The sequence below is a fragment of the Euprymna scolopes genome, chromosome 22 (assembly GCF_053919585.1).
Source record: "Euprymna scolopes isolate OS-2025 chromosome 22, ASM5391958v1, whole genome shotgun sequence".
Taxonomy (NCBI): domain Eukaryota; kingdom Metazoa; phylum Mollusca; class Cephalopoda; order Sepiida; family Sepiolidae; genus Euprymna; species Euprymna scolopes.
In genome coordinates, this window is record NC_136503.1 from 80,627,104 (window position 1) to 80,642,103 (window position 15,000).

A 15,000-nucleotide genomic window follows, 5' to 3' on the forward strand; every position below is an offset into this window, starting at 1 on the left:
TGTTTTTTGTTTTGTTTTTTGTTTTTCAACAGCCCAACATTTTACCTCCTCACTTTCCAGATTTTTTTGCGCATTCTTTGTCCCAATAAGTCCTGAGTGGGAGAGCTCGTGAAGAGCAAGAACAGAACACCGTATACGAGTCTACCTGGCAACAGACCAGTTACCAGCGTACACTCATACAAGAGTAGAGGCGGCAGAATAAGCGGTCGAGCCAGCCGGCTGTTCGGTAACCTAACTTTAACGATAATACGACACGCCCTTGAAAGAGAGGAGGGGGCACTTGTCTTCCCCGAAACCAGGTTGTTTTGATACACAATTACGGCACCTGCAATGACAGTAAAAACCAGGACTCAACTGTCGCAGAGTCTACAGCAGAAGGTTCCGATTTGGGGTAATTTAAGAATTACGTATTGCTAACAATTCTATACAGCTATATAAGAGTCAGATACGCCCTAAGAAGCGTACGACTGCCACATCAGGAGAGGTGCCACACAAAGCATTCTTTCCTGTCTTGACAGAATACAAAATCGCATCCGAAACCTGGGTACCTGACTGAGCCCCAATCTCCAATTCTTTCTTGCAAGACATTCACAGCAAAAGCTCGCTTTTATGTCACAACAAAAAGTAACTTTCCTTACTCCCTCCAAGTGCCTATCACGGAGAAATATTTCCGTGGACAAAGCTTCTCTGTTATACCTTACCGCCTGTGGCACACGTTACTAGCTTGAACGTTTTTAAATTTGATGTTAATAAATTCTTGTCATAAACAACTCCATAAGTAATCATACGCAGTCCATACCCTTGATCAATGGAGCTCCTCATCTTTCGGCTGACAATTATTCTGTCTAATTAACCTTTATCCTGGAATGACCCTTGACCTTGGTAAATAATGAACAAATAGTAAAAAAAAAAAAAAAAAAAAAAAAAAAAACTACCTAATATTTCCTCGCTCTGAAATATGAAGAATTAGTTGTCCCTAGAGATGAAAGTAGTATTTTATCGAACACTTGCCGTAGGACGAATGTGACAAAAGGTCAATTTTATGTTAACAATCAGTCATTTACATAGATCTCTCTCTCTCGCTCTCTCTCTCTCTCTCTCTCTCTCTCTCTCTCTTCGACATTCACATTAATTGGGGATGAAAGATGAGGAAAGAAATGAACGGATTGTCTTGCGTTTATATCTGGCAATATGATTTAGAATCGGATAACTCAGATCATTTAAGCTTTAAACGACATATTTATGCTTAACTACCCCAAATCCGGGGGAAACAAGAAACAGTGTATGTTTAATGGCTTATCGTGACCCTTGTTTAATTGGTATTGACTTTGCTTCTATCTATTATGTGCCGTTCTAGATCCACTCTCCCCGGCTTTATCTTCTCTCGTTCAGAAAAGGTTATTTCAATACTAATCGCCTGAGTCCCCCTACCGTGGAATGCTGGCAGGTACTCAGGTATTTTTGTTTGCCAGAGTGCTCAAGCCTTTTATATGTTGGTTTTGTAATACCCACCTTCGACCTTATGCTAAATTTTATCGCAATGAGCAATCAACCAATTACCAGCGCTCATGGTTTGGGTGTATTTATTTGGATTTAAATGCCAAAAATACTCAAGTTCATTCCGCTTCAAAATTTTGCTCGATAGCCTACTTATGCATGCATATATTCTTTCTATTGTAAATATCTGGTTCAAAACTTGAACAAGCATTTTTAGATGGAACTGATCTATCTATGTATAATTACCTTCACTTATCATTGATCTCTTCTTAAAACACAGTGTTTAAACCGAGTTTTCCCTATTTTAGTCGTGAATTTCAATAGCGTTGTCCTGGCTTACTTCTCAATGTACTGTTGTACAGCCTTTTTAACGGTTCAGAATAATTTTCCGTAACATTTTAACAACATTTTATTGTAGATGAAAGTCTCGCAAAGAAACAGAGGAAAGGAATAAAGAAGGAATTTGACTCACCATTTTTTCAGTTTTAACAATTATTCTTGGTAGTTTCTACAACGCATTGCAACGTGCTTTAAACAGTTCTTTTAGTTTATCTCGTCTTTTGAAGACACTCTCCTCACCCAGATGTCACTAGCTGTTATTTTCCAGTCATGTCTCGAACACGTGCTTCTCCTTCTTTCTTCGGCCACGTGTGTCTTTTTATCTCTGCTTTTTCTTTCACTTCGCTGCGACGTATCATCGCACACTGGCTCGATCATTTGCATATGAATTATGCGGCTGTTGCTGCTGCTACCAGCGTCAGCGGCTCTGTTATATAAACACTAGCTCATCATTCTGTTATCAATTCCTTAACATGTCCATGTTAAGAGCCGGGGGTGAACGTATTTTAGTATATTTTCCTTGAGTAGATTAAAATATTTATGTAGACAGAGACAACGACGATTCTAAATTAGGGTTATATTTTATTCAAGTTAACTAATGGATGTCTATTTTCTTAAGTCGTTTGTGATTTTGACTAAATACTCTACATATGACCTTTAAACGTTTCTGTTTCTTCAGATCTTTATGATATTCTGGCTTCTTTAAGTGTAGTAGCAACTGAAATTTAACTTCAAATCTTTTCTGCGTAATCAAGCCCACCAACTAACCATCAATCCACGCCGATCATCTATAGATGAAAGTAGATTCAATTTGTCGATTTTTGTCATCAATTGTTTAATTCCTTTAAAGTAGATACTGTTTTGATTACGATTTTAAACACATTTTATTTCTAATCGATTTTACCGATTTCTACATATATTCTAATCGATATTTCACTTTGGAAGAGACAGTACATCGGTGTTAGGCCGCAGAAAATGATATCCAGTTCAAAGGAATCAGAATGACATTCATTATTATTTATTTTTTAATAAATTTAATATAATAATTTGATTTATAAATACATTATAATATACTGACCGCCTCACAGAATAATTACTTGTGGAAAAATGTGTGTGTGAGAGAGAGAAAGAGAGAGAGAGCGTGTGTGTGTGTGTGTGTGTGTGTGTGTGTGTGTGTGTGTGTGTGTGTGTGTGTGTTAGTAATTAACCGATTAACACGAGAGAGAGAGAGAGAGTGTGTGTGTGTGTGTGTGTGTGTGTGTGTGTGTGTGTGTGTGTGTGTGTGTGTGTGTGTGTTAGTAATTAACCAATTAACGCAGCGTTTTTCAGTAAAAGTATACGTGCTTAGAATTACAATATATAGAAAGATAGATATACAGACAGACATATACCGATGAAATGGGACATATTCGGACGGAAGCTTTAAAGGTTCTGTTTTCAATCGCAGGTTTATTTCTTTCTGTCAGAAAAAAATAACAGCAAATAATTATAGTTGTCTGAATTAAATTTAACTTTCAATCTTAACAATTTGAAAACAAAAACGGTTTACTTTAGATAAAGAAAATAATATGACTGGGAAAAGACGGGCATGTACAGCTAGTACCGTACAAAGCAATATGACTGGGAAACCACCTCAACCTCTCTATCAAGGCACAAAATCGACAATAAATATGAAAAAACAAATACTACAGGATTGGCGTTCATTTATCCATTCTCAGTTAAAGGTACATGCACAGCCACAATACACAGTTCAAACTTTTCCTTTTCCAGACTTAGTTCAGTTGCTTTTTTTATTTTTACTATAGTTGTCACGGTTTGTGAAGGCCCGAAGGCCACTCGAGGATAAGGGTTAATAAGTGTCAGGTGGCTGGTGAAACAACATTGTAATTATCGGTAATGGTGATGATTGGGTAGAGCTTGTTTATTTAAGAGGACGGCTCAACATGAACTTCTTCACGTTAGACTTGAAAATGATAATGTTATAATCAGCTGGGAAGCAGTACCGCGATATTGTGTTCTACAAACGCGCAGTTCTATGAAAGAAACTTTGCTCATCTTTCTTTACAGCGGCATGTATTCATTTCGCGGCTGCCTTCTCTTTGTAATCCCTGTGGGTTCTAAATGTAGACCATATAAATTGACTCCAAAATCTGGCAAGGGTGATCTATTCTGTTCATTACGGCCTATTTTTTACGAAAGAGGCGTTGTTAGTCTCTCTCTCTCTCTCTCTATCATTATTTCCATAGAAGGTACTTGACTGAGCTCCAATATCTCGTAAGACATTCACATCAAGAACTCGTCCTTCACAGCAAAAACTCGTCTTTCTCCTACAGCAAAAATAGTTTCCTTTCTTCCTCCGTGTGCTTACTGTCATACAAAATTTCCATTTTCGCAAGGACTTCCCGTCTATGGGACACATTGCTACGAAATGTTTCACTGCAAAATACATCATGGTAGTCTTCAAATTCAATGTCAATAAATTCCTGTCATGTAATTCATCAACCATTCTCAATTCTCTTATAAAATTCTTCATCTATCAATTCCATCCTATTAACCGTATCTTCTATTTGCTTTTGTCCTTAATAAGTAATAATCCATTAAAAAATCTATATAACTTGTGATTTTTTAAACATCTGTAAATGTTGTCATATTCTCCACAATTCATTTTTTGTAAATAAAATCTTTTTAAAACAAATTCAAGAGAAATTAAGAATACTCAAGGTAGTTAGAATTCCTGATGAGAAATTGTTTTTGTTGTTTTTAATTTAAAATGTCGGAAACGTTATTTTTCAGAATTTTTAACATTTTGACAAATTGTATACCTTCACATGCTTCCATATATTGCATATGCATACTTTTTGGTAAGTCAATTATAGTGATTTTATATTTTGGTGCGTGTTTAGTCTGATAGTTAACCTTTGCACTTGTCTCGTTAATTGTAGGTGTTTGCGAACAGTCCGGCTGAAGGCTACCTCCAGAGAGGAGATATCATCCTTAAACTAAACAACACTGAAGCTGCAGATCTCACTCACAAACGGGCCCAAGAATTGTTCAATTCTTGTGGAGGGCAGATTCTCCTTTCAGTAAAAAGGTAAGGCTACTTCTGCCTTCTGTTTTTAATCCGGTACATCATGTTATAAAAGAAATAACGACTTAGACAAATAATAAATTTAAGATCAACGTTAGGTAATTGTATAAACTAAACTTACTAGCAAAATTTAGAAATCCTTTAAGGGGCTTTTTGATAAAGAGGTTACATCTCGAAATATTAGGGCTGTGGACTATTAATTTAGGAAAAATAGTAAGTGCAAAAAGAAAATTATTATTCGCAAATGACAAAACAATGTATGTTGTCTTTCTGTCATCTGTAGGACACACTACAATGAAATTGCTTCTCTACAGACTGCAACATAGTCGTCTTACAATTTAATGTCAATAAGAAATACTTACCATGAACTGTCATATAATCCTGTAGACTTATGTATCTTAATAAACAATACCAAACGTGTTAGTAAATCATCGTGTATTAAAAAATTTTAAATCTAAAAATGAATTTCTATCAAATTATAATAAAAAGCAAATAACAGGTATAAAAATCAACATTAAATAACGTAATTTGTTATTATCAATATATATATGTGTGTGTATGTGCGTGTGTGTGCGTGCGCGTGTGTGTGTGCGTGTGTACACGAGTGTGAAAATCTATGTGTGTGTGTGTGCGTGTGTGTGTGTGTGTGTGTGTACGTGCGTGTGTTACAGAAGATCAGAATAACGTCGGGATTGCCAGTTTCAATTCTAAACAAAGGGGACCAATATTTGGTCGCCCATGTCTGACTCTCTTCGGCCTCTGTTTATATCTGTCTCCTTGGAGATGGCGTCTCATGCCCTACATTCATACGTTCTATACGAATTTCACAGTGAAACGCCAGATATAAACAGAAGCTGAACGGAGTCTGGCACGATACTTTTTGTTGGGATTTGAAACCGACGGTACCGATGCTTTTCTGTTCTTCTGTAACACATTGTATGAATAAATATTAGGCCCTTATTTTTAAAATTTTCTTAATAATCACATACTCTGCAGGAGTTTCCTCTCACGAACCTTAGATATCTTTCTATCCATCTATATATATATATATATATATATATATATATATATATATATATATATATATATATATATTATGGATGTTATTGTTAAGTATAATAAGAATACTTCTACTTCATTATATATATTTTTATTTATTTTTTCGATTTTTGTAGTGACCTTTTTGTGTCAAAATGAAAAGAAAATGTAAGTCCCAAGTATATCACGATCGTTTTCGATTCTTCGTCGTAACGAAGATAAATGAAGATAAAAGCTGAAGAGAAGAAGAGAAGTTCAAAAAGCAGACAAGAACGCGCATGTGAAGTCAATCAGACGCCAAAAGAACGAAACAGTGTTGTTCCAGGAAAGATGTTACCTAATTAAATTCCTGAACACCAGAATTAGCGTCGCAAGATGAATTGTATTACGTTAAGCGTTTTAAAATGGTGTTACTAGATTCATACGTAATGTTATTACTTGTAGATTGCTGGATTTTAATAAAGATACTTTCAAGTATTTTTAAAATTGATTATAAAATTTATTATTTTCATTTTATTAACTAAAATTTCTCTTAAATTAGAGAAGGTCAATTATGTTTTTGTGACTGTTGTTAACTTGAGTTAGAGTTTACGTACGAAGTGCATGGTGAGGCGGCTTAATAGCGTAATGGTTGTAAAACCAATGTAGCTTTATTGTTATTATGAAAGTTGTGTTCGGCCTAAAGACATTTAAACTTATAAATAACATCGGTTCTTTCGAATGCCTAAAATATCATTATATTTTATCAAACGTATTGATCTGGAATATTGTTTTCAACAGAGTCCAATATACACAAAAGGAACTTCCGAACAAACCGAAGGAATCACAGGTATGAACTGAACCGCTCTCATGAGTTGACCCTCCTTTCACTTGATTTATTCACTAACAATTTTTTAATTGTGTTCATTTTTATCATGCATTGTTATTATAACATTACATTTTTGTTACATTTTATAACTTTTTATAATCCGACTGCTTCTATTATTGCTGTGTTTATTGCAAATGCTGACAAAGAGACAATAATTTTGACATTAGATTGGAAGGAATGGTTCTGGAATTAGTGTGTTATACTAGCAATAGTACTCGGTTCAAAAGGATTTATTTTCAAATGACACCGAAATTCCTAGGCAACAATATGCTTATAAATCTTTGTTTTACATACAATACTTTTGTAGTTGTTTATGAATGTGAGAATTCTTATTCAATGGCGAGAATTGCTAACAACATATATTTCTCATTTCAATACTTATGTAAGACTCTACGGCCAAACAATATATACAAGAACATTTCTTAGAAGAATAACTGAAAATACTCTGTTCGAAATGAACATTGGTGATGAACTTTCCTGAAAATCGAGTTGCTTCTTCTCCCACTACTTCTTGTTTTCTTTCGTCTTCTTTTTTTATTCTTAATTTTCTTCTGTGCTTTCTTTTCCCTTATTTCTCCTTTTTTCTTCTGTCCTTCTTGTCGTTTTATTCTCTTTTTGTGGGATAGGTGGGGGTACTTCGTTGTTGTCTCGTCTCTTTTTTTCTTCTACACTCTCTTATTCATCCCTCTTTTGCTTTTTTTTATCTCGTCATCTTTTCCCCTTCCTTAGCAATAGATATCGCTTAATCAATTAACTATATCTATATAGAATCATAAGGCAAGCCTTTTTGCTACAGATTACATTTTTTTTATTAATTCCATAACTGTTTCGTCCATTAAAGACAAATACACAATGCTAATTCACAAATCAATGATCATCTCTAGGATTCATCAGGAAAGCAAATAACGTCAACAACTGTACTCTGCTCCATTTCTCTTTCACTCCATCAACTAATTCAAATATTCTGCAGATACCGTTTCTAAATTCTTCTGGTCACTCCCAAAAGAGTTTGATACTACTGACTTTATATTGAATTCTGATGATATCATTAATTTAGGAATTAACATTTGTCTTATGTGCTTTAAATTCTGGAAAATATTTCGGTAAATTTCTTTGTGATTCGTTCATACTAAATCTAAATCCTACACATCCCATTCCCTTTTCTGCGACTGGCAAGCATCGTTTTAAACTGTCATCGATTCTTTTTTTTTTTTTACTACGATTAAAACATTATTTACAGGATTGTTAACAATATCTTTTAACAGGATTGCTAACGGTACTCTTTTAACAGGATTGCTAGTAATATTCTTTTACCAAATTGTTAATTGTTCTTTTAACAGGATTATTAATAATATTCTTTCAACAGTATTGTTAACAATATTCTTTTAACAGGATTATTAATAATATTCTTTCAACAGTATTGTTAACAATATTCTTTTAATAAGATTGTTAACAATATTCTTTTAATAAGATTGTTAACAATATTCTTTTAACATTATTGTTAACAATATTGTGTCAACTTTTAAGTTTTTGAAAGTAACATTTCATTTTATAAAACTAAAGCTGTAAGAAATATATATGAAAGATTTTTGGCATAATTATCAATAAAACAATTTATTTTTTACTTATATATATATGTGTGTATGTGTGTATGCGTGTGTGTGTGTATGTGTGTGTGCATGCGTGCGTGCGTGCGTGCGTGTGTGTGTGTGTGTGTGTGCGTGTGTGTGTGTGTGTGCGTGTGCGTGTGCGTGCGTGTGTGTGTGTGCGTGTGATGCCAATACCGAAAATACTCAAGATAATAATATCAGGATAAATTTCAACCAGTATAACTTCCGAAATATTGATAATTTTATTTAAAATTTTTTTAATTAACTTAATCAAATACAAAAGGATTAAATCTATACAGTTTTAAAAAAATAAAATGTAATAATAATGCTCCTTGCTTATGATTTTTTAAAAACTTATTATTGTGAAATTATAAACGTAAGAGTGCCAGTCGCAATTGTCAGGGCCGAATTTAGATCTTGGGGACAAACGCATTTCAAATGTATTGCGCCTCCTTGACACACAGTTCCAAATAATTAACCAATCACTGCGTGGTAAATGATAAGCATAAATAAGATAAAGTTTCACAAGGAAAGTACACCTACACAAAGTACATTTACGACACTATTTTTCATGTTCAATTTCTTTTTATGTTTATTAAAAGCAAAATTATTTCATTTTATATTCTGAGAAATATTTCCATTAAAAAAATGGTTTCCATCGTTTCGTCAAAAAATAAAGTTTAACAAAAAACATACCAGCAGACGATAGGGTAAAGATCAAAGATAGAGAAAACGAACCAAACACGGAATTTTCAAGAGAGCTAAAAGGGATACACAACACGAAGAAAGTCAGTATAATACTAGTAACTGTAGGATCAATAGTTCACAAAAAAAATGGAAAAAGACTAGAAGAATTGGAATTAAAGGGAAAAGACACAGACGCTACAGAGAACGGCACTGCTGAAAACATCTGAAACCTTTAAAAAAATTATCGATTACAGCAACCAATCCATATAAACTATGAACACTAACCAACCACAAGGAAACTGTAAAAAAAAAAAAAAAACCCAAAGGAACTGAAACTGCAAGACATCCCATCTTATACATATAGTAAAGAGAAAAATGAATAAAATAAAATAAATGAATAAAAAATAAAATAAATAAATGAATAAAACTCATATTATACATACATTAAAGAAATAAATGAAAAATATAAAATAAATGAATAGATAATAAAATGAAATAAAGAATAATACAAAATAAAATTAATAAATAAATGAATAAAAATCATATTATACATATATTAAAGAAATAAATGAAAAAATAAAATAAGCAATAAATAAATCAATAAAAAAATAAATACATTAAATAATAAAATAAAACAAATTTAAAAACACATAAGTCTTGATGCCATACGAAATAGTTATGAACGACCAAAGAGGATAGAAAGACTTAAGGAGATCATTAATCATATCTCCACTGAATGAGTGCGAAGTGGACTGGGACCTTGAGGGGGCTCGTTGACATCTGAATTCCAGTGAATAATAATCGTCGCTACCAGCAAGAAATCAATGGTAAGCGTCTATTGCGATAAGACAAATTCATTTGCAACGGTTATCGAAAGAGATGAAGAGTACTCGATATCTGGAGAGGCTTGTTGTTACCCAGACTCCAATAAACACCGCCGGTTATTATCAGTAAGTAATCTATGATGATGATCTGCTGGTATGACTATAGCACAAGTAGGTAAACATTTTTCATTTATACCAATAAATTATGTGAGAACTCTTAATAAGTACACCACCACCAACAACAACAATAACAATAACAACAACAACAATAATAATAATAATAATAATAATAATAATAATAATAATAATAATAATAATAATAATAATAAAAAAACAAGTGTTGTATTTACTTCCTTCCCACTGCAAGAAGATGCGGTGCAAGGTCAGGAAAGTGGGATAGGTCAAGCCAGCGCTCTGGGATGAGGAACACTCAAAAAAAAATGCCAGACCATACGCAATAAACTTACTCCCTCCTAAACCAAAAGCCAACAGGGAAAAGGTCATTTCACACATGGCCGATATACTGTTGATTTTGGAAACTAGCGAACCGCAGCCGTGTTGCTTTAATCCAACAGGTGTTGATTTGCCATTAAAACAAATTAAGTTTATATAGACTGTTTGTGAAGGGGGTAGTCCTAACCGTCTAAATCAGGCCCTGACAAAAGTGAACACATAAAACTAACCTTTTTGTATTTGCGTTTGATATTGCAAATCATTTTTTGATTTTACAATTAAACCATTATCTTTGTTCTTGTTCTATTAAAACATTTTTCTTCTTTTTTGTGTCTTTCTTTTTGTAGAAATGAGTTATAAAAAATGATTATTCCCGGTTAGTGTTTAATTTTACTTTTTATGATTTATTTAAAATATGTAACAAATTGCAAATTGAGGCGAAAACTATTGCGTTTCCATACAAGATGAATGTATCCTATTTCTCTATATTTTCTGTCCTTTCTATCTTTATTTGCAAGATTTTTTACTAACTTTTCTTAAAGACATGCCATCTCATTTCTCATCCGTCTCATTTCTCTTTTCTAGATCTAGCTGGTATGTTTTTGTGACACTAACGACGGAATGCGCTGCTGACGAGAACGTTAAAGGAACTCCTTTCACATCAACGACCATATACATAATATATATATATATATATATATATATATATATATATATATATATATATATATATATATATATATTGTAATAAAATAATTATTATTCTTTTATACCTACAGACATTAGTGTTTCATGCTTACGCAATCATCAGTGTAGGATGACAATTCCTGCCTGTCGAGAGATTCGAACCCAGCCACGAACTCACCTTTAACTCCATTTGCTAAGCCTCTACCTGGGCTACCAAACAATTGTCACGAGAATGAAGAGAATTAAGAACTAATAAACGCTCAATTCGAGCGCGGACATTAGACAATACATAGTGTTAGAACGACAGGAAGTCGTGAAATTGCATAAACGTTAGTTTACTACCTCTTGTCTAGATAGTGTCCATCCTTAAGTATTCTTAAATGGGCTTGATAATTATAATTAAATAATTATTCTTTTATACCTACGGACACAAATGTTCATGCTTACGCAATCATCAGTGTAGGATAACAATTCCTGCCGGTCATATATATATATATATATATATATATATATATATATATACATACATATATATATATATATATATATATATATATATATATACCATCTTCCTTTTTATTTTTCATCAAATTACCGCAAAGAAAACAAAACCAACAGACGCTCGCGTGCAAAAACTTTAGAAAATATAATTTAAACGTTTTAAAAGATAGTGGAACAGGTTATCTCAATATTCCATAAGAATCTTTCACTTAGTGATACAAGCACCAAGTGAAAGATTGTTTCAGCAATCTGCCCCACCGGATGTCTTGCTGTCTAAATGTGTTAATACAATGTCAGACATAAGTAATTACATATCTGCATCTGGCTAGGCTATAACAACCGTTTTTTAGCATTATTACTACTGTTCGGACGATTAAGCGGAGTCAGAAAAATCGGAACTTTTAGGATTATCGGAATCAGTATCGAAATCGGAAAAAAAAATGTAGCTATTTTCCGGTGCAACGACGATTTTTTTAATTGTCATTTTTTATTTGAGTTTGATTAAAGCAAAATCTTTCACTGCTGGTAGTAATTATGAAATAATAAATATTTATCGATTTTAAACTAATAGTGAAACTAAAATCTATAGATCAGCCCCCCCCCCCCACTACAAATGTATTTTGACTCTTGAGAAAATATCTTCACATTTAATATGTGTTTTTACGATAGTCAAAAAAATAACAACTCTATAGTTAAATATTAAAAGATCTATAAAAAAAATCGGTAATTATATCAGAATCGGGAATTTAGTAATGAATCGGTAATTGCATTGGAATCTGGAAAAATATTTTAATCGTCCCAACACGAATTATTACATCAGCAACATGGTACGAAGCGTTTGAGCATCACCTAATTATGATGCGTTTGCCTTGTTCGCCAGATTCGATAGCTCACAGCCTTTTTCTGTGGGGCATTCTTTAAGACAGAGTCTACTTAACAAAGTTCTGCAGCATCCTTAAACAAAGAACAACCCCGAGTTGCCAACGCTTCAGTGCGTTAGAGATGTGCATCAAAGTATATAGCTCGATTCTTGAAAGATTAGCAAAGTGCATTAAGCTCGATCGATAGATTAAAAAGAAAAAAATGTCACCGTTAACTTCCAAAAAAACTTATATTAAAATAAAATAATATACTTATTTTGGCCGTCGATATAAACAATATTCTAACGTGATGTAAAATGAAAAAGCTAAACACAAAATTATTTATATATTTATTAACGTTTAGTCTTTATTTCAAGATCTTTTCAAGATGATTCATTTGAATATATATATATATATATATATATATATATATATATATATATATATATATATATATAGCTTTGAAATGTTTATTAGTAACAATATCTCGATTTCAATGTGCAACAAAGCCAATATGGATTCTCCTATACGTTCAAAGATTTTACGCCTGTGTCCTAGCGGACATTCCGAGTCAAGAACTGCATGTCTGAACAGCAAAACAACCGTATGTGTTTTCAGTACTAACATTACGCATGCGCGCCGGAACTTGCAATTGTCATCAAATTGTTTTGTATATTTATATATTTTTTATTTTGTTTTATTTTTATTTATTTATTTACTTTTTGAATTTATGGGATGAGAAGTCAATCAACAAACATTCATATTTAATTGCACTGAAGGCATCATCTTTAATAACCAATACACCAGAAGAAAACCAAATAGAAATATTAATATCGAGAAAGGCAATAACCTGAAGACAAACATTGCATTTCATGTTCAATTCATATACGATAGTTGATGATGCCGCAGTGAATATTTGTTTATTGGATATTTGCTGTTAAATTAAAAAGAAGCCATTGAGTCATTCAACAAAAATAGATTTCAAAAATAGATTTCAAAAATTTATCCGAAAACATATCTACCCAATTCGTCTCTTTAATAGAGAATTTATACGAATAAATAAATTATTCCCTTTAACAGAGGAAGTATAAGAATAAATAATGGGTCCTTTTAATAGCAGGAGCATAAGAATAAATAAAACTAATTATCTCATCCCATTTTTATTTTTATTTGAACTATTAAAGATTGTGAAAAATGTATGCTTTTTACTGCGCATTTGGTGTCAAGCGTCTCGCGGCATTTTCCCCAGGTGAAGTAGGAATCTACTATCATCGAATGAAATACAAAATATCGATTAATCACTGAATATTACCCGATTCCATTGATCAGCAGATCGATTCTGATGACCCCCCCCACACACACATATATATAATTAAAGTAATAATAATTATATATAATTATTACTATAATTATTTTCAATACCTACGGGAATCATCAGTGTAGTTACGATTTCCACCAGTTGATGGATTAGGACCTGGCCACGAAGCCATCTCTGACTCCATTAGCAAGGAACATCCTCCTCGGCCGGTGTGAACCATGGCGATAATTTAGTTGAAAATAACATTTATGAAGCGTAAATGTCATTCAAGTAGGTTTAGTAATCAAATGATTTTAACATCGTTTTACGCACGTGGAATAAGTGACCGCCTTTTACATATCAACATATGTACAGTGCTCAGCGATAAGAATCCGGTTCTTAACGGGGCATATGTATATATAGTACTATTATGTTGTATAGATTTATAAATAGATCTTGCATTTTAAATCTGGGCTTAGACTTATTCACACAAGGTATTGCAAAAATTATCATAATCAATTTCCAAGTGTATACAAAAAGAAGAAGAATTTAACATGAATTTATCTTGCGAGATTTTAAAAGTTGATCATGAACAGTATTTACGCTAACAAATCGATATTTTTTCTGACTAGCCCATTTTTGTTGTGTCATATTATTTGATCTAACAAAATGAAAGATACTTTGTTTTGAGTTCTTTACAAAATTATTTATTCCGGTCCTTAAAATTTTCAAATGGGTACATTCTTTATTAATGCCCTTAATAGAAAACGTCGTTACGTCATTAATCAACTAAAAAAACATTAAATTATTTTCCTATCTACTTTCATTATCAGATAAACAATTACATTTTTTCTTACATTCTCATTTATTTCTTAGCATTACTTGACTATCGCACAAGCAGGTAAACATTTTTCATTCATACCAACGATTTAAAGTGCTGTTTTAATATATTGCTGTAAGCGGTTTTAATCTAATGACGGCACTCTGCTCGCAAGCTTTCAAAGTGTACATTGCGTATGTAAACTAGAATTATTTATGTGACAGATGCATTATTAGAATTTGTTTAATACTATTAACTAGATAAAACAAATACAACGTAAAATAAAATATGAAATATTTCGAGTAATTCTAGATATAAAATACGACACCTGAATAACTGTAAGCTCTCTGGAGTTACTTCCTTTGCTTATAATCTATTTAGTGACTTCCCTTTGACTGACAATATCAACTTTGTATTAATAAGACTAGGAT

General features: G+C 32.5%; 1 protein-coding gene across 11 annotated transcripts in view; it reads left to right on the plus strand.

Moving 5' to 3' along the window:
* Window positions 1–15,000, plus strand: part of LOC145243494 (uncharacterized) — a 318,659-nt gene that overhangs the window by 212,432 nt on the left and 91,227 nt on the right. For all 11 annotated transcript variants that reach the window (XM_080106440.1, XM_080106438.1, XM_080106439.1 and 8 more), the window contains exons 2-3: window positions 4,779–4,927; window positions 6,743–6,791. In XM_080106440.1, coding sequence (XP_079962566.1) covers window positions 4,779–4,927; window positions 6,743–6,791 — 198 coding nt within the window. The remainder of the gene's footprint in view (window positions 1–4,778; window positions 4,928–6,742; window positions 6,792–15,000) is intronic.